This window comes from Mustelus asterias, chromosome 1, assembly GCF_964213995.1.
Source record: "Mustelus asterias chromosome 1, sMusAst1.hap1.1, whole genome shotgun sequence".
NCBI lineage: Eukaryota > Metazoa > Chordata > Chondrichthyes > Carcharhiniformes > Triakidae > Mustelus > Mustelus asterias.
This window is the reverse complement of record NC_135801.1, coordinates 200,480,353-200,507,454: the sequence shown is the minus strand read 5'-3', so window position 1 is coordinate 200,507,454 and position 27,102 is coordinate 200,480,353. Positions and strand designations below refer to the sequence as shown.

Here is a 27,102-nt window from a genome sequence, read left to right as displayed (position 1 = left end):
ACATTGGCTATTCTCCAATCCTCTCGGATCTCCCCTGTAATTTGGAGATGCCGGCGTTGGACTGGGGTAAGCACAGTAAGAAGTCTCCCAACACCAGGTTAAAGTCCAACAGGTCCAACAGTGGCTTGTGCTACCAAATAAACCTGTTGGTCTTTAACCTGGTGTTGGGAGACTTCTTATTGGATCTCCCATGTAGCCAGTGAGGATACAAAGATTTCTCTCAAGGCCCCAGCAATTTCCTCTCTTGCCTCTCTCAGTATTCTGGGGTATATCCCATCAGGCCCTGGAGACTTGTCTACCTTAATGTTTCTCAAGAACCCCAATACCTCCTCCTTTTTGATCTCAACATGACTCAAACTATCTACACATCCTTTCCCAGTGTCATCATCCACCAAGTCCTTCTCTTTGGTGAATACTGACGCAAAGTACTCATTTAATACCTCGCCCATTTCCTCTGGCTCCATGCATAGATTCCCTCCCTTGTCCTTGAGTTTGCCAACCCTCTCCCTGCCTACCCTCTTGCTCTTTATATATGTATAAAAAGCCTTGGGGCATTCCTTAATCCTACGGGCCAATGCTTTTTCATGACTCCTTTCAGCCCTCTTTACTCCTTGCTTAAGTTTCTTTCTACTTTCCTTGTATTCCACACTTGCTTCGTGTGTTCCCAGCCTCCTAGCTTTGACAAATGCTTCCTTTTTCTCTTTGACTCAGCTGACAATATCTCTCATTACCCAAGGATCCCAAAACTTGCCATACTTATCCTTCATCCTTACAGGAATGTGCCAGTCCTGAATCCCTATCAACTGACACTTGAAAGCCTCCTGCATTTGCCCTCAAACCTGCCTAATATTGTTGTAATTAGCCTTCCCCCAATTTAGCACCTTAACTTGAGGACGACACTTATCTTTATCCATCAGTACCTTAAAGCTTACTGAATTGTGGTCACTGTTCCCGAACTGCTCCCCGACTGAAACATCGACCACCTGGCCGGGCTCATTCCCCAATACCAGGTCCAGTATGGCCCCTTCCCGAGTTGGACTATCTACATACTGTTTCAAGAAGCCCTCCTGGATGCTCCTTACAAACTCAACCCCATCCACACCCCGAGCACTAAGTCCCAGTCAATATCGGGGAAGTTAAAATCTCCCACCACAACAACCCTGTTACTTTTACACCTTGCCAAAATCTGCCGACATATCTGTTCGTCAATCTCCCGCTGGCAGTTGGGCGACCTATAGTAAACCCCCAACATTGTGACTACACCCTTCCTATTCCTGAGTTCTTCGCATGTTGACTCGCAGCATGAGCCCTCCGAGGTGTCCTCCCGGAGTACAGCTGTGATATTCTCCTGAACCAGTGGTGTAACTCCCCCACCCCTTTTACATCCCCCTCTATCCCGCCTGAAGCATCTGTATCCTGGATTGTTAAGCTGCCAATCCTGTCCTTCCCTTAACCAAATCTCTATAATGGCAACAACATCATCGTTCCTAGTACTAATCCAAGCTCTAAGTTCATCTGCCTTACCTGTTACACTTCTTGCATTGAAACAAATGCACTTCAGTCCACCAGACCCTCTCTGATTAGCAACCCCACCCTGACTGCTGTTTCTCTGAGTCTTACTGGCCCTAGTCTCTGGTTCCCCTTCAGTTAATTCACCTTTGCTTTGGTTCCCACCCCCCTGACAAACTAGTTTAAATCCTCCCGTGTGACACTCACAAACCTCCCAGCCAGAATATTTATGTCGTTCCAGTTTAAACGCAACCCGTCCTTCTTGTACAGGTCCCAGCTGCCCCGGAAGAGACCCCAATGGTCCAGATATCTGAAACCCTCCCTCCTACACCAGCTGTTTAGCCACGTGTTGAGCTGCACTACCTTCCTATTCCTCGCCTCACTGACACGTGGCACAGGGAGTAATCCTGATATTATAACCCGAGAGATCCTGCTTTTTAACTTCCTACCTAACTCCCTAACCTGCTGCTGCAGGATCTCATCACTCTTCCTGCCTATGTCATTGGTACCAACATGGACCACAACCTCTGGCTGTTCACCCTCTCCCTTCAGAATGCTTTCTGTCCGTTCAGAGACACCCTGGACCCTGGCACCAGGGAGGCACCATCCCATCCTGGAGTCTCTTTCACATCCACAGAAGCGCCGATCTGCACCCCTCACTATAGAGACCCCTATAACTATTCCTCTGGTTCTCTTTGTTCCTCCCCACTTAACAACAGATCCAGCCGTGGTAACACTGCTTTGGCTGCTGCTGCTGGTATCCCCTGATAGGCCATCTCCCCCAACAGTATCCAAAACGGTATACCTGTTAGAGAGGGGGACGACCACAGGGGATTCCTGCACTGACTGCCTGCCCCTTCTGGCGGTCACCCATCTATCTGCCTGCACCTTCGGTCAGGCACCTCTTCCACGATCTTCCTCAACACCGGTGCCCCACAAGGCTGTGTTCTCAGCCCCCTACTATACTCCTTATACACCTATGACTGTGTGGCCAAATTCCCCTCCAATTTGATTTTCAAGTTTGCTGACGACACCATCGTAGTGGGTTGGATCTCAAACAATGACAAGACAGAGTACAGGAATGAGATAGAGAATCTGGTGAACTGGTGCAGCAACAATAATCTCTCCCTCAATGTCAAAAAAATGAAGGAGATTGTCATCGACTTCAGGAAGCGTAGAGGAGAACATGCCCTTGTCTACTGTGGTGAACCATAGATGGTTACCACTATGGGTACTTGTACATATGTTACTCTTGTTACTGTTGGGGTTAGGGTTTCTGTGGTACACTCCGTTCGGCTCCGCCTTCTTACAGGAGTATAAAGGTCACTGCTACTTCCGAGTAGCCCTTAGTCTGGGATAATATTGTTAAGTTGTGTGCTCCAATCTTGTTGTGAATAAAAGCCTTTATTCCCGGGTACGTCCTAGCCTCCCGTGTGAATCAATCGTGCATCAATTTTATTCACAACAAAATATCGAAAATTTTGTTCGAGGAAAAATGGAGCAGATGCTGAAACCCGATCGGCTAACCTTGGATCCGCGTGCCGCTGGGGCGTCGAATACTTTCGACCATTGGTTAAAGTGCTTCGAGGATTACATTGAGGCCTCGACAGCAGTCCAGTCCGACACCGACAGATTGCGGGTCCTCCACGCCAGGGTGAGCGACACTGTGTATGCAACAATTCGCGACTCCCAAAATTACAAAGATGCCATCGAATTACTCAAGAAGCTGTACCATAAACCGCTGAACGAAATTCATGCTCGTCACCTATTAGCCACTCGACGGCGGCAGCCCGGCGAAACTACGGGACAGTACCTGCGCGAACTTCAACAGCTAGCCAAAGCCTGCAACTGCAAGGAGGTGTCGGCTGTTCAATACACCAACGACCTTATTCGGGACGCGTTCGTGGTGGGAATCGGCTCATCCTATATTCGCCTGCGGCTGCTAGAGCAGGGTAACCTGGACCTGGCTAAGACGGTAGAATTGGCCGATGCAATGGAGACGGCCTCCAGAAGTCTCGAAACCTACCCCACCGACCACGTGGGAACAGCGTGGCAAGCACAGCCACTGCCTCAGCTGTACTCGGCGGCTCCTCGGAACTGCGCGATAATGCTCTCAACTTCAGACCTGATGGCTGCGGCAGCTCCTGGAGGCCCACGGTGCTATTTCTGCAGATTGGCGAAGCACCCTCGCCAGAGATGTCCGGCCAGGACGGTGTTTTGCTCCGCCTGTGGGAAGAAAGGGCACTATGCAAAAGTGTGCCGAGCAAAGACCCCTTCCAAGCCCAGCAGTGCTGCGTGCGACTCCCCAGGATCCATCTCCTCGTCTCCGGCCTCGTCGATGTCTTCAGCCACATGCGATCCACGGGCGCCGCCATTTCCTACGACGACGACGCAAGCCACGTGCGACCTGCGGGTGCCACCGTTTTCAACATCATCGACCACATGCGATTCGTGGGCGCAGCCATTTTGGTCGACACCGGCCGCAGAAGACCAGCAGGGGTCCTCGTCGTCGGCTATCTCAGCTGCCTGCAGTTAGGCTCGGGATCCAACAGTGGTGTCAATCATCCTGGACCAGGCCAAGCCTCACAGACTTGACAAGTCCATGATGGACAGAGAGGTAAACGGACGCCTGGCGCATTGCCTGTTTGACAGCGGGAGCATGGAGAGCTTCATCCATCCGGATACAGTGAAACGGTGCGCTCTCCATGTGCAAACTGTCAGGCAGACAATCTCCATGGCGTCGAGGTCCCGATCTGTCCTCGTTCTTGGGAGCTGTGTGGTAACCTTAACGGTGCGGGGCACAGTCTACAAGAACTTCAGGCTCCTCGTGTTACCGCACCTTTGCGCTCCGGTACTCCTGGGGCTAGACTTTATGGTCCACCTGAAGAGTGTGACCCTGCAGTACGATGGGCCACTCTCTCCACTTTCAGTGGGAGAACAGCAGCCTCCAAATTGTCCAGCGCACTCCACGTGCGGTCTCTCAACACTCAAAATTACCCCGCCTTCCCTATTCGAAAATCTCGTGCCAGGCTGCAAGCCCATCGCAACTAAGAGCAGGCGTTACAGCGCTGAGGATCGGATCTTTATTCGATCTCAGGTTCAGCGGCTCCTCAGGGAAGGGGTCATTCAACCTAGCACGAGCCCATTGAGAGCACAAGTCGTGGTGGTCAAGACTGGAGACAAGCCCCGGATGGTCATAGACTATAGTCAGACCATTAATAGGTACACGCAGCTGGGCGCATACCCTCTCCCGTGCATATCTGACATGGTCAACCAGATTGCGCAGTACCGGGTGTTCTCCACCATCGACTTGAAGTCAGCCTACCAGCATAAGAACATAAGAACATAAGAACATAAAAAATAGGAGCAGGAGTAGGCCATCTAGCCCCTCGAGCCTGCCCCGCCATTCAATAAGATCATGGCTGATCTGACGTGGATCAGTACCACTTACCCGCCTGATCCCCAGAACCCTTAATTCCCTTACCGATCAGGAATCCATCCATCCGCGCTTTAAACATATTCAGCGAGGTAGCCTCCACCACCTCAGTGGGCAGAGAATTCCAGAGATTCACCACTCTCTGGGAGAAGAAGTTCCTCCTCAACTCTGTCCTAAACCGACCCCCCTTTATTTTGAGGCTGTGTCCTCTAGTTTTAACTTCCTTACTAAGTGGAAAGAATCTCTCCGCCTCCACCCTATCCAGCCCCCGCATTATCTTATAAGTCTCCATAAGATGCCCCCTCATCCTTCTAAACTCCAACGAGTACAAACCCAATCTCCTCAGCCTCTCCTCATAATCCAAACCCCTCATCTCCGGTATCAACCTGGTGAACCTTCTCTGCACTCCCTCCAATGCCAATATATCCTTCCTCATATAAGGGGACCAATACTGCACACAGTATTCCAGCTGCGGCCTCACCAATACCCTGTACTGGTGCATCAAGACATCCCTGCTTTTATATTCTATCCCCCTCGCAATATAGGCCAACATCCCATTTGCCTTCTTGATCACCTGTTGTACCTGCAGACTGGGCTTTTGCGTCTCATGCACAAGGACCCCCAGGTCCCATTGCACGGTAGCATGTTTTAATTTGTTTCCATTGAGATAGTAATCCCATTTGTTATTATTTCCTCCAAAGTGTATAACCTCGCATTTCTCAACGTTATACTCCATTTGCCATATCCTCGCCCACTCACTCAGCCTGTCCAAATCTCTCTGCAGATCTTCTCCGTCCTCCACACGATTCACTTTTCCACTTATCTTTGTGTCGTCTGCAAACTTCGTTACCCTACACTCCGTCCCCTCCTCCAGATCATCTATATAAATGGTAAATAGTTGCAGCCCGAGTACCGATCCCTGCGGCACGCCACTAGTTACCTTCCTCCAACCGGAAAAACACCCATTTATTCCGACTCTTTGCTTCCTGTCGGATAGCCAGTCCCCAATCCACTTTAACACACTACCCCCAACTCCGTGTGCCCTAATCTTCTTCAGCAGCCTTTTATGGGGCACCTTATCAAACGCCTTTTGGAAATCCAAAAACACCACATCCACCGGTTCTCCTCCATCAACCGCCCTAGTCACATCTCCATAAAAATCCAACATGTTCGTCAAGCACGACTTTCCCCTCATGAATCCATGCTGCGTCTGATTGATCGAACCATTTCTATCCAGATGCCCTGCTATCTCCTCTTTAATAATGGATTCCAGCATTTTCCCTACTACAGACGTTAAGCTGACCGGCCTATAGTTACCCGCCTTTTGTCTCCTTCCTTTTTTAAACAGCGGCGTAACATTAGCCGTTTTCCAATCAACCGGCACTACCCCAGAATGCAACGAGTTTTGATAAATAATCACTAACGCATCCACTATTACCTCTGACATTTCTTTCAATACCCTGGGATGCATTCCATCCGGACCCGGGGACTTGTCCACCTTCAGTCCCATTAGTCTACCCAGCACTGCCTCTCTGGTAACATTAATTGTATTAAGTATTTCTCCTGCTGCCAACCCTCTATCGTTATTATTTGGCAAACTATTTGTGTCCTCCACCGTGAAGACCGACACAAAAAACTTATTTAAAGACTCAGCCATATCCTCATTTCCCACTATTAACTCCCCCCTCTCGTCCTCCAAGGGTCCAACATTCACTCTAGCCACTCTATTCCTTTTTATATATTTATAAAAACTTTTACTATCATTTTTTATATTAATTGCTAGCCTAGCTTCATAGTCTATCCTTCCTTTCTTTATCGCTTTCTTTGTCTCTCTTTGTTGTTTCTTAAATTTTTCCCAATCACTTCTTTCTCCACTATTTTTGGCCACTCTGTACGCAGCTGTTTTTATTTTAATACTCTCCTTTATTTGCTTCGTTATCCACGGCTGGTTCTCCCTTTTCTTACAATCCTTGTTTTTTGCTGGAATATATTTTTGCTGAGAACTGAAAAGGATCTCCTTAAAAATCCTCCACTGTTCCTCAGCTATCCTACCTGCCAGCCTGCTCTCCCAGTCTACCTTAGCCAATTCATCCCTCATCCTATCATATTTCCCTCTGTTCAAACAGAGGACACTGGTTTGGGACCAAACTTTCTCCTCTTCCATCTGAATCAGAAATTCGACCATATTGTGGTCACTAGACCCAAGAGGGTCCTTCACAATAAGATCCTTAATTCTACCTACCTCGTTACACAATACCAGATCCAAAATAGCTCGTTCCCTCGTCGGTTCCGTAACATGCTGTTCAAGGAAACTATCCCGACAGCATTCTAAGAACTCTTCCTCCATTCCACCCTTACCGACTTGAGTCTGCCAGTCAATGTGCATGTTGAAGTCCCCCATGATTATTGCCGTTCCGTTTTTACACGCATCCCTTATCTGCTTGTTTATAGCCCTCCCTACCTCAACATTATTATTACCAGCTCCCCATTCGCCCAGAGGACCGCAAATACACGGCCTTTGAGACGGATGGCCGTCTCTACCACTTTTTAAGAGTCCCTTTCAGCGTCACTAATGGGGTCTCGGTCTTCCAGCGTGAGATGGACTGAATGGTGGAGCAAATGGGCTACGGGCTACCTTCCCGTACCTGGACAACGTCACTATCTGCGGCTATGACCAGCAGGACCACGACGCCAACCTCCAGAAGTTTTTACGCACTGCAACTCTCCTGAACCTGACCTATAACAAGGAGAAGTGCGTATTCAGCAAGCACCGCCTAGCAATCCTCGGATACGTGGTGGAAAACGGGGTCATCGGCCCCGATCCAGACTGTATGCGTCCCCTCCTTGAACTTCCCCTACCCACTAGCATCAAAGCACTGAGAAGATGCTTAGGCTTTTTCTCGTATTATGCACAGTGGGTCCCCAATTACGCGGACAAAGTCCGTCCGCTCATAAAATCTACCTCTTTTCCCCTGACAGCAGAGGCTCGCCGAGCCATTGAAGGTATAAAAGCCGACATCGCGAAAGCCACGATGCACGCTGTTGATGAGTCCATCCCCTTTCAGGTGGAGAGTGATGCATCTGATTTTGCCCTGGCCGCCACACTTAACCAGGCAGACAGGCCCGTCGCCTTTTTCTCTCGCACCCTCCAAGGCCCGGAAATTCGGCACTCCTCTGTGGAAAAAGAGGTTCAGGCCATTGTGGAGGCCGTACGGCATTGGCACCATTATTTGGCTGGCAAACGGTTTACCCAGCTCACGGACCAGCGGTCTGTGGTCTTCATGTTGAACAACACGTTAAAGGGAAAAATTAAGAATGATAAAATCTTGAGGTGGAGAATCGAACTCTCCACCTACAACTATGATATCATGTCCCGTCCGGGGAAGCTCAATGAGCCCTCAGATGCCCTGTCGCGTGGAACATGTGCCAGTGTGCTGGAGGACCGGTTACAGGCCCTCCACAATGATCTCTGCCATCCGGGGATCACTCGGTTTTTCCATTTTGTAAAGGCTCGGAATCTGCCCTACTCCGTAGAGGATGTCAGGTCGATAACTCGAAGCTGCCAGGTATGTGCAGAGTGCAAGCCGCACTTCTACCAGCCTGACAGGGCACACCTCATTAAAGCCACTTGCCCTTTTGAACGACTGAGTGTCGACTTCAAGGGCCCCCTTCCTTCGACAGATCGGAATGTGTATTTCCTCAACGTGGTTGACGAATACTCCCGATTCCCCTTTGCCATCCCCTGTTCTGACATGTCCTCTGCCACGGTCATCAAAGCCCTGCGGAGTCTTTTTACCCTGTTCGGCTACCCCAGTTATATCCACAGTGATAGGGGTTCGTCGTTTATGAGCGACGACTTGAGGCAATACCTGCTCTCTAAGGGAATTGCCTCAAGTAGGACTACAAGTTACAACCCCAGGGGTAACGGACAGGTCGAGAGAGAAAACGCTACAGTCTGGAAGGCTATTTTACTGGCGTTAAGGTCTAGGGGTCTTCCAGTCTCCCGTTGGCAAGAGGTACTTTCTGATGCGCTCCATTCAATCCGGTCCCTCCTGTGTACGGCAACCAATGCTACCCCACATGAGAGGATGTTTATCTTCCCTAGGAAGTCTTCCTCTGGGACCTCACTGCCGTCTTGGTTGACATCCTCAGGACCTGTCCTCCTGCGGCGGCATGTTAGGGCCCGCAAGTCCGACCCTTTGGTTGAACAGGTCCATCTCCTCCACGCCAACCCTCAATATGCCTATGTGGCATATCCTGACGGGCGAGAGGACACGGTCTCTATCAGAGATCTGACACCTGCAGGGGACCTGGAAACCCCCGTCGCTCCCGCACCCCTGGTTAGGATTCCTTTGCCCATTCTCTCCCCTCCTGACACGGCGCGGGCAGCATCAGGACCTCAACTTAATCCTCTTACTCCCGTGTACAGCTTGCCTGAGTCCAGGAGATTGTCGCCACCTCGAGGTCCACAGGCGTGTGAGGAACTGGAGGAGTCACTGGACATCACCTCGGAGAGAGGGTCGTCACCACGGTCACCAGAACCGGCACTGGAGCCAGTGCTGCGGAGGTCGCAGAGACGGTGCGGACCTCCGATACGGCTGAACTTGTGAACATGTGGACAGTTCGTATTGTCTCCTTACCCCACCGGCCTTTGTTTTTAAAGAGGGGTGAATGTGGTGAACCATAGATGGTTACCACTATGGGTACTTGTACATATGTTACTCTTGTTACTGTTGGGGTTAGGGTTTGGGTGTTCTACCTGTTATTATTGTTTCTGTGGTACACTCCGTTCGGCTCCGCCTTCTTACAGGAGTATAAAGGTCACTGCTACTTCCTAGTGGCCCTTAGTCTGGGATAATATTGTTAAGTAGTGTGCTCCAATCTTGTTGTGAATAAAAGCCTTTATTCCCGGGTACGTCTTAGCCTCCCGTGTGAATCAATCGCACATCATCTACATCCATGGGTACGAAGTAGAAATGGTCGAGAGCTTCAGGTTTTTAGGTCTCCAGATCACCAACAACCTGTCCTGGTCCCCCCATGCCGACACTATAGTTAAGAAAGCCCCATCAACGCCTCTACTTTCTCAGCACGCTAACATAATTTGGCACGTCAGCTATGACTGTCTGTCTACACTTCCTGCTGCCTCGGCAAAGCAGTCAGCATAATTAAGGACCCCACGCACCCCTTCCACTCTCTTCCACTTCTTCCGTAGGAAAAAAGATACAAAAGTCTGAGGTCACGTACCAACCGACTCAAGAACAGCCTCTTCCCTGCTGCTGTCAGACTTTTGAATGGACCTACCTCACACTAAGTTGATCTTTCTCTACACCCTAGCTATGACTGTAACACTACATTCTGCACTCTCTCGTTTCCTTCTCTATGAACGGTATGTTTTGTCTGTATAGCGTGCAGGAAACAATACTTTTCACTGTATTTTAATAAAGCAAATCAAATGCACTCATTATTTAATCCCCGTTTCCTTGAACAGGTGATGGTGAGATGCTTTCCTGAGCCACTGCTGTAAGTAAAGGAGTCCAAGTTTTTTGAACTAGTGTCTGAATACACGTCCAATCTTATGGGCCGATCTTATGAGAAAAATTCCCAGTCCGAAATGAATGTTGCTGGTTGTAATGGGCCTACATTTGTTTTTAGAAATAGAATCACAGAATCCCTACAGTGCAGAAGGAGGCCATTCAGCCCATCGAGTCTGCACTAACCACAATCCCACCCAGGCCCTATTCTCGTAACGCCACATATTCACCTTATTAATCCCCCGATATGAGGGTCAATTTTAGTATGGCCAATTAACCTAACCTGCACATCTTTGGACTGAGAGAGGAAACCCACGCAGACACGGGGAGGACGTACATTGCTTTGATGCTGTGAGGAATTATCTCAGAGTTCTCTGCATGAAACTTGATTCTGAATTCAGAATGATATAAAACATCTTTGCTGTTGCACTCAGTATAAGACAAAACTGGAATGTGAGCCAAACTCACACAGATTTGCACTTGATGTAGTTCCCATCCTGATCTTTGCCACAATGTCCAAATTCATCTCCAAATGTATTCATAGTTTCATAACAGATTTCTGCAGCATTGCTTGCACCTATCAAAGAGAAAGTGGGAGCATTACAAATACAGAATCATACATTGTAATTGCTCTGAGTCGGACAGGCCACCCTGGCCTCTGTGGGAAGGGTCTGGAGTATCTGAGAGTGTGGGTTACAGAGAAACAGACTGAAACGGAAAAAAAAAGACTCAGAATCAGAACAGAAATAGCAATTTACATTTTGCAACACATTTACCCCGGTGTTTGACAGACACATGAGAAAATGAAAGATGACCCTGAGCTACATCAGGGTTTATGAGGATAGGTGTCGAAACACTTACTCCAAAAGGTTTGAGCTTGAAGAATGCAGACACCTGATGCGCGATTAAATCACACGGGAGTCTAGATTACCCGGGAAATAAAGGCTTTTATTACTAACAAGAATGGAGCACACTATATACAATACAATCCCAGACTAAAGGGTCACCAGGCAGTGCGGTGACCTTTATACTCCTCCAGGTAGGCGGAGCCAACTGGAGTGTACCACAGAACAATATCAACAGGTAGAACAGCCCAACCCTAACACCAACAGTAACTACAGTAACATATCTACAAACCCCCATAGTGCTGACCATCCATGGTTCAGCACTCATAGTGGTAACCAACTATGATTCACCACATTCACCGCTCCTTTAAAACAAAGGCTGACGGGGCAAAAAAAAAAGAACAACTGTTCATATCTTTACAAGTTCAGTCGTTTTGGGGGACTGCACCGTCTCTGCGACCTCCTCAACATTGGCGATAACGCCGGTTCAGGTAACCGTGGTGACCTTCTCTCCAAGGCGGTGTCCAGTGACTCCTCCAGTTCCTCATGGACAGGTGGACCACGAGGTGGCGACAATCTGCTGGACTCGAGCACGCCTCGAGGTGGCGACAATCTCCTGGACTCAGGCAAGCTGTACACGGGAATAAGAGGATTAAGTGGTGGTCCCGATACTGCCCGCGCCGTGTCAGGAGGGGAGATAAGGGTCAGGGGGTCCCTAACTAGGGGTGTGGGAGCGACTGGGGTTTCCAAGTCCCCTGCAGGCGCCAGATCTCTAATAGAGACCGTGTCCTCTCGCCCGTCAGGATATGCCACATAGGCATATTGAGGGTTGGCGTGGAGGAGATGGACCTATTCAACCAAAGGGTCGGACTTGCGGGTCCTAACATGCCGCCACAGGAGGACAGGTCCTGAGTACGTCAACCAAGACGGTAATGAGGTCCCAGAGGAAGACTTCCTAGGGAAGGAAAACATCCTCTCATGAGGGGTAGCGTTGGTTGCCGTACACAGGAGTGAGTGGATGGAATGGAGCGCATCAGGGAGTACCTCTTGCCAACGGGAGACTGGAAGACCTTTAGGCCTCAACGCCAGTAAGACAGCCTTCCAGACTGTAGCATTTTCTTGTTCAATCTGTCCGTTACCCCTCGGGTTGTAGCTTGTAGTTCTACTTGAGGCAATCCCATTTGAGAGCAGGTATTGCCTCAAGTTGTCACTCATGAATGACAAGCCCCTGTCACTGTGGCTATAGCTGGGGTAACCGAACAGGGTGAAAAGATCCCGTAATGCTTTGATAACCGTGGCAGCAGTCATATCAGAACAGGGAATGACAAAAGGGAATCGTGAGTACTCGTCAATCACATTGAGGAAGTACACGCTCCGATCTGTCGAGGGAAGGGGGCCCTTGAAGTCCACACTCAGTCTTTCAAAAGGGCGAGTGGCCCTAATGAGGTGTGCCCTGTCAGGTCGGTAGAAGTGCGGTTTGCATTCCGCGCATACCTGGCAGCTTCGGGTTATAGAACATAGAACAGTACAGCACAGAACAGGCCCTTCGGCCCACGATGTTGTGCCGAGCTTTATCTGAAACCAAGATCAAGCTATCCCACTCCCTATCATCCTGGTGTGCTCCATGTGCCTATCCAATAACCGCTTAAATGTTCCTAAAGTTTCTGACTCCACTATCACTGCAGGCAGTCCATTCCACACCCCAACCACTCTCTGCGTAAAGGACCTGACATCCTCGTTATGGACCTGACATCCTCCACCGAGTAGGGTAGATTCCGGGCCTTTATGAAATGGAAGAGCCGAGTGACCCCCGGATGGCAGAGATCATTGTGGAGGGCCTGTAATCGATTCTCCTGCACACTTGCACATGTTCCACGCGACAGGGTGTCTGAGGGCTCATTGAGCTTCCCTGGACGGTACATGATACCATAATTGTAGGTGGAGAGTTCGATTCTCCACCTCAAGATTTTATCATTTTTGATCTTACCCCGTAACGTGTTGTTGAACATGAACGCCACAGACCGCTGGTCCGTGAGCAGGGTGAATCATTTTCCCGCCAAGTAATGGCGCCAATGCCGTACGGCCTCCACAATGGCCTGGGCCTCCTTTTCCACCGCTGAATGCCGAATTTCGGGGCCTTGGAGGGTGCGAGAGAAAAAGGCGACGAGCCTGCCCGCCTGGTTAAGTGTGGTGGCAGGGCGAAATCAGATGCATCACTCTCCACCTGAAAGGGGATGGACTCATCAATAGCGTGCATCGTGGCTTTCGCGATGTCAGCTTTTATCCCTGCAAAGGCTAAGCGAGCCTCTGTTGCTAGGGGAAAGGAGGTAGACTTGATGAGCGGACGGGCTTTGTCCGCGTAATTGGGAACCCACTGTGCATAGTATGAAAAGAAGCCTAAGCATCTTCTCAGTGCTTTGATGCTAGTGGGCAGGGGAAGTTCAAGGAGGGGATGCATACGGTCTGGATCAGGGCCGATGACCCCATTTTCCACCATGTTTCCGAGAATTGCTAGGCGGCGCTTGCGAAAGATGCACTTCTCCCTGTTGTAGGTCAGATTCAGGTGAGACGCAGTGCGTAAAAATCTAAGGAGGTTGGCATCGTGGTCCTGCTGGTCATGGCCACAGATAGTGACGTTATCCAGGTACAGGAAGGTAGCCCGCAGCCCGTTCTGGTCCACCATTCGGTCCATAGCACGCTGGAAGACCGAGACCCCATTCGTGACGCCAAAGGGAACCCTTAAAAAGTGGTACAGACGACCATCCGCCTCAAAGGCCATGTATTGTCGGTCCTCTGGACGAATAGGGAGCTGGTGGTAAGCTGACTTCAAGTCAATGGTGGAGAACACCTGGTACTGCGCAATCTGGTTGACCATGTCAGATATGCGCGGGAGAGGATACGCATCCAGCTGCGTATATCTATTAATGGTCTGACTATAGTCTATGACCATCCGGGGTTTGTTCCCATTTTTAACCACCACTACTTGCGCTCTCCGTGGACTAGAGCTAGTTTGGATGATCCCTTCCCTGAGGAGTAGAGAGGGTGGGGTGATTCTGAGTGTCGAGAGGCTACATGTGGAGTGCGCTGGGCAATTTGGAGGCTGATGTGCTCCCACTGAAAGTGGAGGGAGTGGCCCATCGTACTGCAGGGTCACACTCTTCAGGTGGACCATAAAGTCTAGTCCCAGGAGCATCGGAGCGCAAAGGTGCGGTAAAACAAGGAGGCTGAAGTTCTCGTAAACTGTGCCCCGCACTATCAGGTTGACCACGCAGCTCCCTAGCATGGTGACAGACCGGAACCTTGACGCCATCGAAATTGTCTGCCTGACAGTCCGTACCCGGAGACCGCACCGTTTCACGGTGTCAGGGTGAATGAAGCTCTCCGTGCTCCTGCTGTCAAACAAACAATGAATCTGGCGTCCATTTACCTCTATGCCCATCATGGACTTGTCGAGTCTGTGAGGCCTGGCCTGGTCCAGGATGATTGATGCCACCATTGGGTGCAACTGCAGGCAGCTGAGATGGTTGATGATGATGACCCCTGCTGGTTGTCTGTAGTTGGTGCCGACCAAAATGGCTGCCCCCATAGGTCGCACATGGTCGATGGCGCTAAAAGTGGCGGCCCCTGCAGGTCGCATGTGTCTTGCGTCTCCGTCGTCAGGAATGGCGGCGCTCTGGAATCGCACGTGGTGGACGGCCTCGAAGACGCTGGAGACAAGGAGACAGGCTCTGGAGAATCACACGCCGCGCTGCTATGCTTGGAGGGTGGTTTGGTCCTGCAGACTTTGGCATAATGCCCTTTCTTTCCACACGCGGAGCACAATACCGTTCTAGCTGGGCATCGCTGCCGAGGGTGTTTCGCCAATCCACAGAAGTAACACCGCGGGCCTCCTGGAGCTGCCGCCGTTGTCAGGTCCGAGGTTGGAAATACAATCGCGCAGTTTTTCGGAGCCGCTGAATAAAGTAGAGTCGGTGGCTGTACTTGCCACGATGTTCCCACGTGGTCGGTGGGGTACATTTCTAGACTTCTGGAGGCCGTCTCCAGAGCGTCAGCCAATTCTACTGTCTTAGCGAGGTCTAGATTACCTTGCTCTAGCAGCCGAAGGCGAATGTACGACGAGCCGATTCCCGCCACGAACGCATCGCGGATCAAGTCGCTCGTATACTGGGCCGCCGACACTGGCTTGCAGTTGCAGGCTCTGGCTAGCTGCTGAAGTTCACACAGGTACTGTTCTGTCGTTTCGCCGGGCTGCCGCCGTCGAGTGGCTAGAAGGTGTCGAGCATGGATCTCATTTGGCGGTTTGTTGTACAGTTTCTTGAGAAGTTCGATGGCCCCTTTGTAGTCTTGGGCATCGCGGATTGATAAGTATACGGTGTCGCTTACCCTCGCGTGGAGGACCCGCAGTCTATCGGCGTTGTTTTGAACGGCTGTTGAGGCATCGATGTAGTCTTGGAAACACTTTAACCAATGGTCGAAAGTGTTCGACGCTCCTGCCGCACGTGGATCTAAAGTAAGCCGATCGGGTTTCAACATTTAAGAACATAAGAACATAAGAACATAAGAAATAGGAGCAGGAGTAGGCCATCTAGCCCCTCGAGCCTGCCCCGCCATTCAATAAGATCATGGCTGATCTGACGTGGATCAGTACCACTTACCCGCCTGATCCCCATAACCCTTAATTCCCTTACCGATCAGGAATCCATCCATCCGCGCTTTAAACATATTCAGCGAGGTAGCCTCCACCACCTCAGTGGGCAGAGAATTCCAGAGATTCACCACCCTCTGGGAGAAGAAGTTCCTCCTCAACTCTGTCTTAAACCGACCCCCCTTTATTTTGAGGCTGTGTCCTCTAGTTTTAACTTCCTTACTAAGTGGAAAGAATCTCTCCGCCTCCACCCTATCCAGCCCCCGCATTATCTTATAAGTCTCCATAAGATCCCCCCTCATCCTTCTAAACTCCAACGAGTACAAACCCAATCTCCTCAGCCTCTCCTCATAATCCAAACACCTCATCTCCGGTATCAACCTGGTGAACCTTCTCTGCACTCCCTCCAATGCCAATATATCCTTCCTCATATAAGGGGACCAATACTGCACACAGTATTCCAGCTGCGGCCTCACCAATGCCCTGTACAGGTGCATCAAGACATCCCTGCTTTTATATTCTATCCCCCTCGCAATATAGGCCAACATCCCATTTGCCTTCTTGATCACCTGTTGTACCTGCAGACTGGGCTTTTGCGCCTCATGCACAAGGACCCCCAGGTCCCATTGCACGGTAGCATGTTTTAATTTGTTTCCATTGAGATAGTAATCCCATTTGTTATTATTTCCTCCAAAGTGTATAACCTCGCATTTCTCAACGTTATACTCCATTTGCCATATCCTCGCCCACTCACTCAGCCTGTCCAAATCTCTCTGCAGATCTTCTCCGTCCTCCACACGATTCACTTTTCCACTTATCTTTGTGTCGTCTGCAAACTTCGTTACCCTACACTCCGTCCCCTCCTCCAGATCATCTATTTGCTCCATGGTTTTTTTTTCAAAATTTTGTTAGTAATAAAATTGATGCGCGATTAAATCACTCGGGAGGCTAGATTACCCGGGAAATAAAGGCTTTTATTACTAACAAGAATGGAGCCACTATATACAATACAATCCCAGACTAAAGGGTCACCAGGCAGTGCGGTGACCTTTATACTTCCCCTGGTAGGCGGAGCCAACTGGAGTGTACCACAGAACAATATCAACAGGTAGAACAGCCCAACCCTAACCCCAACAGTAACTACAGTGACATCTCTACAAACACCCATAGTGCTGACCACCCATGGCTCAGTACTCATAGTGGTAACCAACTATGGTTCACCACAACACCCTCAAAGAATGTCAGGTTGGAGGAGAAAGCAGGGATTGGCGAGAGGGGGGAGACGATGGAGAGGTTGGAGAAGAATGAAGAGTATTTTACCTGGAGCCAGGATGAGTTAGCAAGCAGCGGGGTAATGGGTATACCCAACCTGGTGTCAAGTATGAGGGTTGAAGTCGACAGAAACTTAAGCAAGGAGTAAGGAGGGCTGAAAGGGGTCACGAGAAAGCATTGGCCAGCAGGATTGAGGAAAATCCCAAGGCTTTTTATACATATATAAAGAGCGAGAGGGTCGCCAGGGAGAGGGTTGGCCCACTCAAGGACAAGGGAGGGAATCTATGCGTGGAGCCAGAGGAAATGGGCGAGGTATTAAATGAGTACTTTGTGTCAGTATTCACCAAAGAGAAGGTCTTGGTGGATGATGAGTCTGGGAAAGGATGTGTAGATAGTTTGAATCATGTTCAGATCAAAAAGGAGGAGATATTGGGGTTCTTGAGAAACATTAAGGTAGACAAGTCCCCAGGGCCTGATGGGATATACCCCAAAATACTGAGAGAGGCAAGGGAGGAAATTGCTGGGGCCCTGAGACAAATCTTTGTATCCTCACTGGCTACAGGGGAGGTCCAGTAAGAGTTTTAACAACACCAGGTTAAAGTCCAACAGGTTTATTTGGTAGCAAATACTATTAGCTTTCGGAGCGCTGCTCCTTCGTCAGATGGAGTGGAAATGTGCTCTCAAACAGGGCACAGAGACACAAAATCAAGTTACAGAATACTGATTAGAATGCGAATCCCTACAATCAACCAGATCGTAAAGGTACAGACAATGTGGGTGGAAGGAGCATTAAGCACAGGTTAAAGAGATGTGTATTGTCTCCAGACAGGACAGCCTGCAAGTCCAGGAGGCAAGCTGTGGGGGTTACTGATAATGTGACATAAATCCAACATCCCGGTTTAGGCCGTCCTCATGTGTGCGGAACTTGGCTATCAGTTTCTGCTCAGCGACTCTGCGCTGTCGTGTGTCATGAAGGCCGTCTTGGAGAACGCTTACCTGAAGATTAGAAGCTGAATGTCCGTGACTGCTGAAGTGCTCCCCCACAGGAAGAGAACACTCCTGCCTGGTGACTGTCGAGCGGTGTTCATTCATCCGTTGTCGTAGCGTCTGCATGGTTTCCCCAATGTACCATGCCTCGGGACATCCTTTCCTGCAGCGTATCAGGTAGACAACATTGGCCAAGTTGCAAGAGTAGGTACCGTGTACCTGGTGGATGGTGTTCTCACGTGAGATGATGGCATCCGTGTCGATGATCCAGCACGTCTTGCAGAGGTTGCTGTGGCAGGGTTGTGTGGTGTCGTGGTCACTGTTCTCCTGGAGGCTGGGTAGTTTGCTGCCTCTGGAGCTGGAACTGGATGAACCCAGGATCATTCAGGAGGCAGAGGCAGCTGTAGATAGAAGCTACAGGGAGGGAGCTACTCCTAGAAATGATGATTCGTGGGTGACGGCTAGAAGGGGTGAGAAGCAGTCAGAGCAGCGATCCCCTGGATCCCCTGTTCCTCTGTATAACAAGTATTCCATTTTGGATGCTGTTGGGGGGGGGGGACTTAGCAGGGGTAAGCCATGGGGTACAGGTCTCTGGCACAGAGTCTGTCCCTGTTGCTGAGAAGGGAAGGGGGGGGGAGGAGTAGAGCATTAGTTATTGGGGACTCCATAGTGAGGGGGATAGATAGGAGATTCTGTGGGAACGAGAGGGACTCGCGGTTGGTGAGTTGCCTCCCAGGTGCCGGGGTCTGTGATGTCTCGGATCGTGTTTTCGGGATCCTTAAGGGGGAGGGGGACCAGCCCCAAGTCGTGGTTCACATCGGCACCCAAGACATAGGTAGGAAAAGGGATGGGGATGTAAGGCAGAAATTCAGGGAGTTAGGGTGGAAGCTTAGGGATAGAACAAACAGAGTTGTTATCTCTGGTTTGTTACCCGTGCCACGGGAAAATAGATAAGTCCCCTGGGCCGAATGGGATGTAACCCAGGATTCGTTAGCAGGCTAGGGAGGAAAATAAGAACATAAGAAATAGGAGCAGGAGTAGGCCATCTGGCCCCTCGAGCCTGCCCCGCCACTCAATAAGATCATGGCTGATCTGAAGTGGATCAGTTCCACTTACCCGCCTGATCCTTATAACCCCTAATTCCCTTACCGATCAGGAATCCATCTATCCGTGATTTAAACATATTCAACGAGGTAGCCTCCACCACTTCAGTGGGCAGAGAATTCCAGAGATTCACCACCCTCTGAGAGAAGAGGTTCCTCCTCAACTCTGTCCTAAACTGACCCCCCTTTATTTTGAGGCTGTGCCCTCTGGTTCTAGTTTCCTTTCTAAGTGGAAAGAATCTCTCCATCTCTACCCTATCCAGCCCCTTCATTATTTTATAGGTCTCTATAAGATCCCCCCTCAGCCTTCTAAACTCCAATGAATACAAACCCAATCTGCTCAGTGTCTCCTCATAATCAACACCCCTCATCTCTGGTATCAACCTGGTGAACCTTCTCTGCACTCCCTCCAAGGCCAATATATCCTTCCGCAAATAAGGGGACCAATACTGCACACAGTATTCCAGCTGCGGCCTCACCAATGCCCTGTACAGATGCAGCAAGACATCTCTGCTTTTATATTCTATTCCCCTCGCGATATAGGTCAACATTTCATTTGCCTTCTTGATCACCTGTTGCACCTGCAGACTGGGCTTTTGCGTCTCATGCACAAGGACCCCCAGGTGCCTCTGCACAGCAGCATGTTTTAATTTCTTTCCATTTAGATAATAATCCAATTTGCTATTATTTCTTCCAAAGTGAATAACCTCGCATTTGTTAACGTTATACTCCATCTGCCAGATCCTCGCCCACTCACTCAGCCTGTCCAAATCTCTCTGCAGACCTTCTACGCCCTCCACACGATTCACTGTTCCACTTATCTTTGTGTCGTCTGCAAACTTTGTTACCCTACACTCAGTCCCCTCCTCCAGATCGTCTATATAAATGGTAAATAGTTGAGGCCCCAGTACCGATCCCTGCGGCACGCCACTAGTTACCATCCGCCAACCAGAAAAGCACCCATTTATTCCGACTCTCTGCTTCCTGTCGGATAGCCAATCCCCAATCCACGCTAACACCCTACCCCCAACTCCGTGTGACCCAATCTTCTTCAGCAACCTTTTGTGAGGCACCTTATCAAACGCCTTTTGGAAATCCAAAAACACCGCATCCACCGGTTCCCCTCCGTCAACCGCACTAGTCACATCTTCATAAAAATCCAACAAGTTCGTCAAGCACGACTTTCCCCTCATGAATCCATGCTGCGTCTGCTTAATCGAACCATTCTTATCCAGATGGCCTGCTATTTCTTCTTTAATGATGGATTCCAGCATTTTCCCAACTACAGACGTTAAGCTAACCGGCCTGTAGTTACCCACCTTTTGTCTATTTCCTTTTTTAAACAGCGGTGTAACATTAGCCGTTTTCCAATCCGCCGGCACTACCCCAGAATCCAACTAATGTTGATTGCAGAGCCTTTGGCTTTGATCTTTATGTCGTCATTGCCGACAGGAATAGTGCCAGAAGACTGGAGGATAGCAAATGTTGTCCCCTTGTTCAAGAAGGGGAGTAGGGACAACCCTGGTAATTATCGACCGGTGAGCCTTACTTCTGTTGTGGGCAAAGTATTGGAAAGGATTATAAGAGATAGGATTTATAATCACCTAGAAAGGAATAATTTGATTAGGGATAGTCAGCACGGTTTTGTGAAGGGTAGGTCATGCCTCACAAACCTTATTGAGTTCTTTGAGAAGGTGACCAAAGAGGTGGATGAGGGTAAAGCGGTTGATGTGGTGTATATGGATTTCAGTAAAGCGTCTGATAAGGTTCCCCACGGTAAGCTATTGCAGAAAATACGGAGGCATGGGATTGAGGGTGATTTAGTGGTTTGGATCAGAAATTGGCTAGCTGTAAGAAGACAGAGGGTGGTGGTTGATGGGAAATGTTCATCCTGGAGCAGAGTTACTAGTGGTGTACCGCAAGGATCTGTTTTGGGGCCACTGCTGTTTGTCATTTTTATAAATGACCTGGATGAGGGCGTAGAAGGATGGGTTAGTAAATTTGCGGATGACACTAAAGTCGGTGGAGTTGTGGACAGTGCGGAAGGTTGTTGCAGGTTACAGAGGGACATAGATAAGCTGCAGAGCTGGGCTGAGAGGTGGCAAATGGAGTTTAATGCGGAAAAGTGTGAGGTGATTCACTTTGGAAGGAGTAACAGGAATACAGAGTACTGGGCTAATGGTAAGATACTTGGTAGTGTGGATGAACAGAGGGATCTCGGTGTCCATGTGCATAGATCCCTGAAAGTTGGCACCCAGGTTGATAGGGTTGTTAAGAAGGCGTACGGTGTGTTAGCTTTTATTGGTAGAGGGATTGAGTTTCGGAGACTTAAGGTCATGTTGCAGCTGTACAAAACGGTGTAACATTAGCCGTTTTCCAATCCGCCGGCACTACCCCAGAATCCAATGAATTTTGATAAATAACCACTAACGCATCCACTATTACCTCTGACATTTCTTTCAGTACCCTGGGATGCATTCCATCCGGGCCCGGGGACTTGTCCACCTTCAGTCCCGTTAGTCTACCAAGCACTGCCTCCCTGGTAACATTAATTGTATTGAGTACCTCTCCTGCTGCCAACCCTCTATCGTTAATATTCGGTAAACTATTTGTGTCTTCCACCACATCTACACACACCCACTCCCTCCACCACCGACGCTCAGTAGCAGCAGTGTGTACTATCTGTCAACACCCTTGGGGTTCCCATTGACCAGAAACTCAACTGGACTCACCACTTAAACACAGTGGCTACAAGAGCAGGTCAGAGGCGAGGAATACTGCAGCGAGTAACTCACCTCCTGACTCCCCAGAGCCTGTCCACCATCTACAAGGCACAAGTCAGGAGTGTGATGGAATACTCCCCACTTGCCTGGATGGTGCAGCTCCAGCAAAACCCAAGAAGCTCGACACCATCCAGGACAAAGCAGCCCCGCTTGATTGGCACCACATCTACAAACATCCACTCCCTCCACCACTGACGCTCAGTAGCAGCAGTGTGTACTATCTACAAGATGCACTGCAGCAATTCACCAAAGATCCTTAGACAGCACCTTCCAAACCCTCGACCACTTCCATCTCGAAGGACAAGGGCAGCAGATACATGGGAACACCACCACCTGCAAGTTCCCCTCCAAGCCATTCACTATCCTGACTTGGAAATATATCGCCGTTCCTTCACAGTCGCTGGGTCAAAATCCTGGAATTCCCTCCCTAACGGCATTGTGGGTAAACCCACAGCACGTGGACTGCAGCGATTCAAGAGGCAGCTCAACACCACCTGCTCAAGGGGCAACTAGGGATGGGCAATAAATGCTGGCCAGTCAGCGACGTCCGTGTCCCATGAATGAATAAAAAAAATGTACTCACTGTTACCCCAAATATCTTTGCACTGTTGATCCACAGACTGACAGACCCCCCGGCTGCAGAATAAACGTCCATCGTTGCATGTGTAGCCATCTTTCAGATGGGTATTAACGGGGCAAGTGGACAAAATACCTGTACAGGTTTCTGGCAAGTCACATTCACCACTCAATGGCCGACACATCACACCCCTTGGAATAAACTGCAGAACAAAAGGAAGCAATGAAATGTGCTGATATTGTAATTGGCTGTTCTTCCTGCCAGCAGTTGAAATTCAATGTGTCCATTCCTCAATATTCAGGACAACAGCAGGACATGTGGCCACTGAATCCAGCCTCGATTTCCGTAACCCAGGAAGACCCACTCTCCACACTTCTTGATTTGATTTATTATTGTTACATGCATTGGGAAAGAGTGAAAAGTATTGTTTCTTGCACAGTGCAGTCGACATTATCTACATGGACTTTGACACAATATCACATGGTAGGTTGTTGCATAAGGTTAAATCTCACGGAATCCAGGGTGAGGTATCTAAATGGATACAAAATTGGCTTCTTGAAGGAAGACAGAGGGTGGTTGTAGAGAGTTGTTTTTCAAACTGGAGGCCTGTGACCAGCGGTGTGCCTCAGGGATCGGTGCTGGGTCCACTGTTATTTGTCATTAATATTAATGATTTGAATGAGAATTTAGTAGGCATCGTTACTAAGTTTGCAGATGACACCAAGATTGGTGGCATAGTGGACAGTGAAGAAGGTTATCCAGGATTGCAACGGGATCTTGATCAATTGGGCCAATGGGCTGACGAATGGCAGATGAAGTTTAATTTAGATAAATGCGAGGTGATGCATTTTGGTAGATTGAACCAGGGCAGGACTTACTCAGTTAATGGTAGGGCGTTGGGGAGAGTTACAGAAAAATGAGATCTCGGGGTACATGTTCATAGCTCCTTGAAAGTGGAGTCACAGGTGGACAGAGTGGTGAAGAAGGCATTCGGCATGCTTGGTTTCATCGGTCAGAACATTGAATACAGGAGTTGGAATGTCTTGTTGAAGTTGTACAAGACATTGGTAAGGTCACACTTGGAATACTGTGTACAGTTCTGGTCACCCTATTATAGAAAGGATATTATTAAACTAGAAAGAGTGGAGAAAAGATTTACAAGGATGCTACCGGGACTTGATGGTTTGAGTTATAAGGAGAGGCTGGATAGACTGGGACTTTTTTCAAAGAACAAAGAACAAAGAAAATTACAGCACAGGCCCTCCAAGCCTGCACCGACTTAACTAAAACCCCCTACCCTTCCAGGGACCATATCCCTCTATTCCCATCCTATTCATGTATTTGTCAAGACGCCCCTTAAAAGTCACTATCGCATCTGCTTCCACTGCTTCCCCCGGCAGTGAATTCCAGGCACCCATCATCCTCTGTGTAAAAAATCTGCCTCGTACATCTCCTTTAAACCTTGCCCCTCGCACCTTAAACCTATGCCTCCTAGTAATTGACTCTTCCACCCTGGGAAAAAGCTTCTGACTATCCACTCTGTCCATGCCTCTCATAATCTTGTAGACTTCTATCAGGTCGCCCCTCAACCTCCGTCGCTCCAGTGAGAACAAACCAAGTTTCTCCAACCTCTCCTCATAGCTAATGCCCTCCATACCAGGCAACATCCTGGTAAATCTTTTCTGTACCCTCTCCAAAGCCTCCACATCCTTCTGGTAGTGTGGCGACCAGAATTGAACACTATATTCCAAGTGCGGCCTAACTAAGGTTCTATAAAGGTGCAACGTGACTTGCCAATTTTTAAACTCAATGCCCCGGCTGATGAAGGCAAGCATGCCGTATGCCTTCTTCACTACCTTCTCCACCTGCATTGCCACTTTCAGTGACCTGTGTACTTGTACACCCAGATCCCTCTGCCTATCAATACTCTTAAGGGTTCTGCCATTTACTGTATATTTCCTATCTGTATTAGATCTTCTGCCATGAGGGATCTTGTTAAAGGCCTCACTAAAGTCCATGTAGACAACATCCACTGCCCCACCTTCAGCAATCATCTTCGTCACTTCCTCAAAAAACTCAATCAAGTTAGTGAGACACGACCTCCCCTTCACAAAACCATGTTGCCTCTCACTAATATGTCCACTTATTTCCAAGTGGGAGTAAATCGTGTCTCAAAGAATCCTCTCCAATAATTTCCCTACCGCTGATGTAAGGCTCACCAGCCTGTAATTAGCTGGATTATTCTTGTTTCCCTTCTTGAACAAAGGAACAACATTGGCTATTCTCCAATCCTCTGGGACCTCCCCTGTAGCCAGTGAGGATCCAAAGATTTCTCTCAAGGCCTCAGCAAAAATATATTCCGGTGATAAAGAAGGACTGTAAGAAAAAGGATAACCGGACGTGGATAACGAAGGAAATAAAGGAGAGTATTAAAATAAAATCAGATGCGTACAGAGTGGCCAAAAATAGTGGAGAATTAGTGGATTGGGAAAGCTTTAAAGAAAAACAAATAACGACTAAGAAAGAGATTAAGAAAGGAAAGATAGATTATGAAACTAAACTAGCTCAAAATATAAAAAATGATAGTAAAAGTTTTTACAAGTATATAAAAAGGAATAGAACATAGAACATAGAACATAGAACATTACAGCGCAGAACAGGCCCTTCGGCCCACGATGTTGCACCGACCAGTTAAAAAAAAAAACTGTGACCCTCCAACCTAAACCTATTTCTTTTCGTCCATGAACCTATCTACGGATCTCTTAAACGCCCCCAAACTAGGCGCATTTACTACTGATGCTGGCAGGGCATTCCAATCCCTCACCACCCTCTGGGTAAAGAACCTACCCCTGACATCGGTTCTATAACTACCCCCCCTCAATTTAAAGCCATGCCCCCTCGTGCTGGATTTCTCCATCAGAGGAAAAAGGCTATCACTATCCACCCTATCTAAACCTCTAATCATCTTATATGTTTCAATAAGATCCCCTCTTAGCCGCCGCCTTTCCAGCGAAAACAATCCCAAATCCCTCAGCCTCTCCTCATAGGATCTCCCCTCCATACCAGGCAACATCCTGGTAAACCTCCTCTGCACCCTCTCCAAAGCCTCCACATCCTTCCTGTAATGTGGGTACCAGAACTGCACACAGTACTCCAAGTGCGGCCGCACCAGAGTTGTGTACAGTTGCAACATAACGCTACGACTCCTAAATTCAATCCCCCTACCAATAAACGCCAAGACACCATATGCCTTCTTAACAACCTTATCTACTTGATTCCCAACTTTCAGGGATCTATGCACACATACACCTAGATCCCTCTGCTCCTCCACACTATTCAAAGTCCTCCCGTTAGCCCTATACTCAACACATCTGTTATTCCTACCAAAGTGAATTACCTCACACTTCTCCGCATTAAACTCCATCCGCCACCTCTCGGCCCAACTTTGCAACCTGTCTAAGTCTTCCTGCAAACTACGACACCCTTCCTCACTGTCTACCACACCACCGACTTTGGTGTCATCAGCAAATTTGCTAATCCACCCAACTATACCCTCATCCAGATCATTAATAAATATTACAAACAGCAGTGGCCCCAAAACAGATCCCTGAGGTACACCACTTGTAACCGCACTCCATGATGAATATTTACTATCAACCACCACCCTCTGTTTCCTATCCGCTAGCCAATTCCTGATCCAATTTCCTAGATCACCCCCAATCCCATACATCTGCATTTTCTGCAGAAGCCTACCATGGTGAACCTTATCAAACGCCTTACTAAAATCCATATATACCACGTCCACTGCCTTGCCCCCATCCACCTCCTTGGTCACTTTCTCAAAAAACTCAATAAGGTTAGTAAGGCACGACCTACCTGCCACAAAACCATGCTGACTATCACCTATCAATTCATTACTCTCCAAATAACTATAAATCCTATCCCTTATAATTTTTTCCAACATCTTGCCGACAACAGAAGTGAGACTCACCGGTCTATAATTCCCGGGGAAGTCTCTGTTCCCCTTCTTAAACAATGGGACAACATTCGCTAACCTCCAATCTTCTGGTACTATACCAAATAGAGTGGCTAGAGTGAATGTTGGACCCTTGGAAGATGAGAGGGGGGATTTAATAGTGGAAAACAAGGAAATGGCTGAGACTTTAAATAAGTTCTTTGTGTCGGTCTTCACGGTGGAAGACACAAATAGTTTGCCGAATATTAGAGATCGAGAGTTGGTGGGAGGGGAGGTCCTTAATACAATTACTGTTACTAAGGAGGTGGTGCTTGGTAGACTAATAGGACTGAAGGTAGACAAGTCCCCGGGCCCGGATGGAATGCATCCCAGGGTACTGAAAGAAATGGCTGAGGTAATAGCAGATGCGTTAGTAGTAATTTATCAAAATTCGCTGGA

The 27,102-nt window shown here is 48.8% G+C and overlaps 1 protein-coding gene across 1 annotated transcript in view; it reads right to left on the bottom strand.

Moving 5' to 3' along the window:
- The window catches only part of LOC144481080 (disintegrin and metalloproteinase domain-containing protein 12-like), a 359,843-nt gene that overhangs the window by 3,643 nt on the left and 329,098 nt on the right, over positions 1-27,102 (bottom strand). The window contains exons 14-15 of the mRNA XM_078200726.1: positions 22,695-22,890; positions 10,945-11,053 (exon numbers count right to left, since the gene is read on the bottom strand). Coding sequence (XP_078056852.1) covers positions 10,945-11,053; positions 22,695-22,890 — 305 coding nt within the window. The remainder of the gene's footprint in view (positions 1-10,944; positions 11,054-22,694; positions 22,891-27,102) is intronic.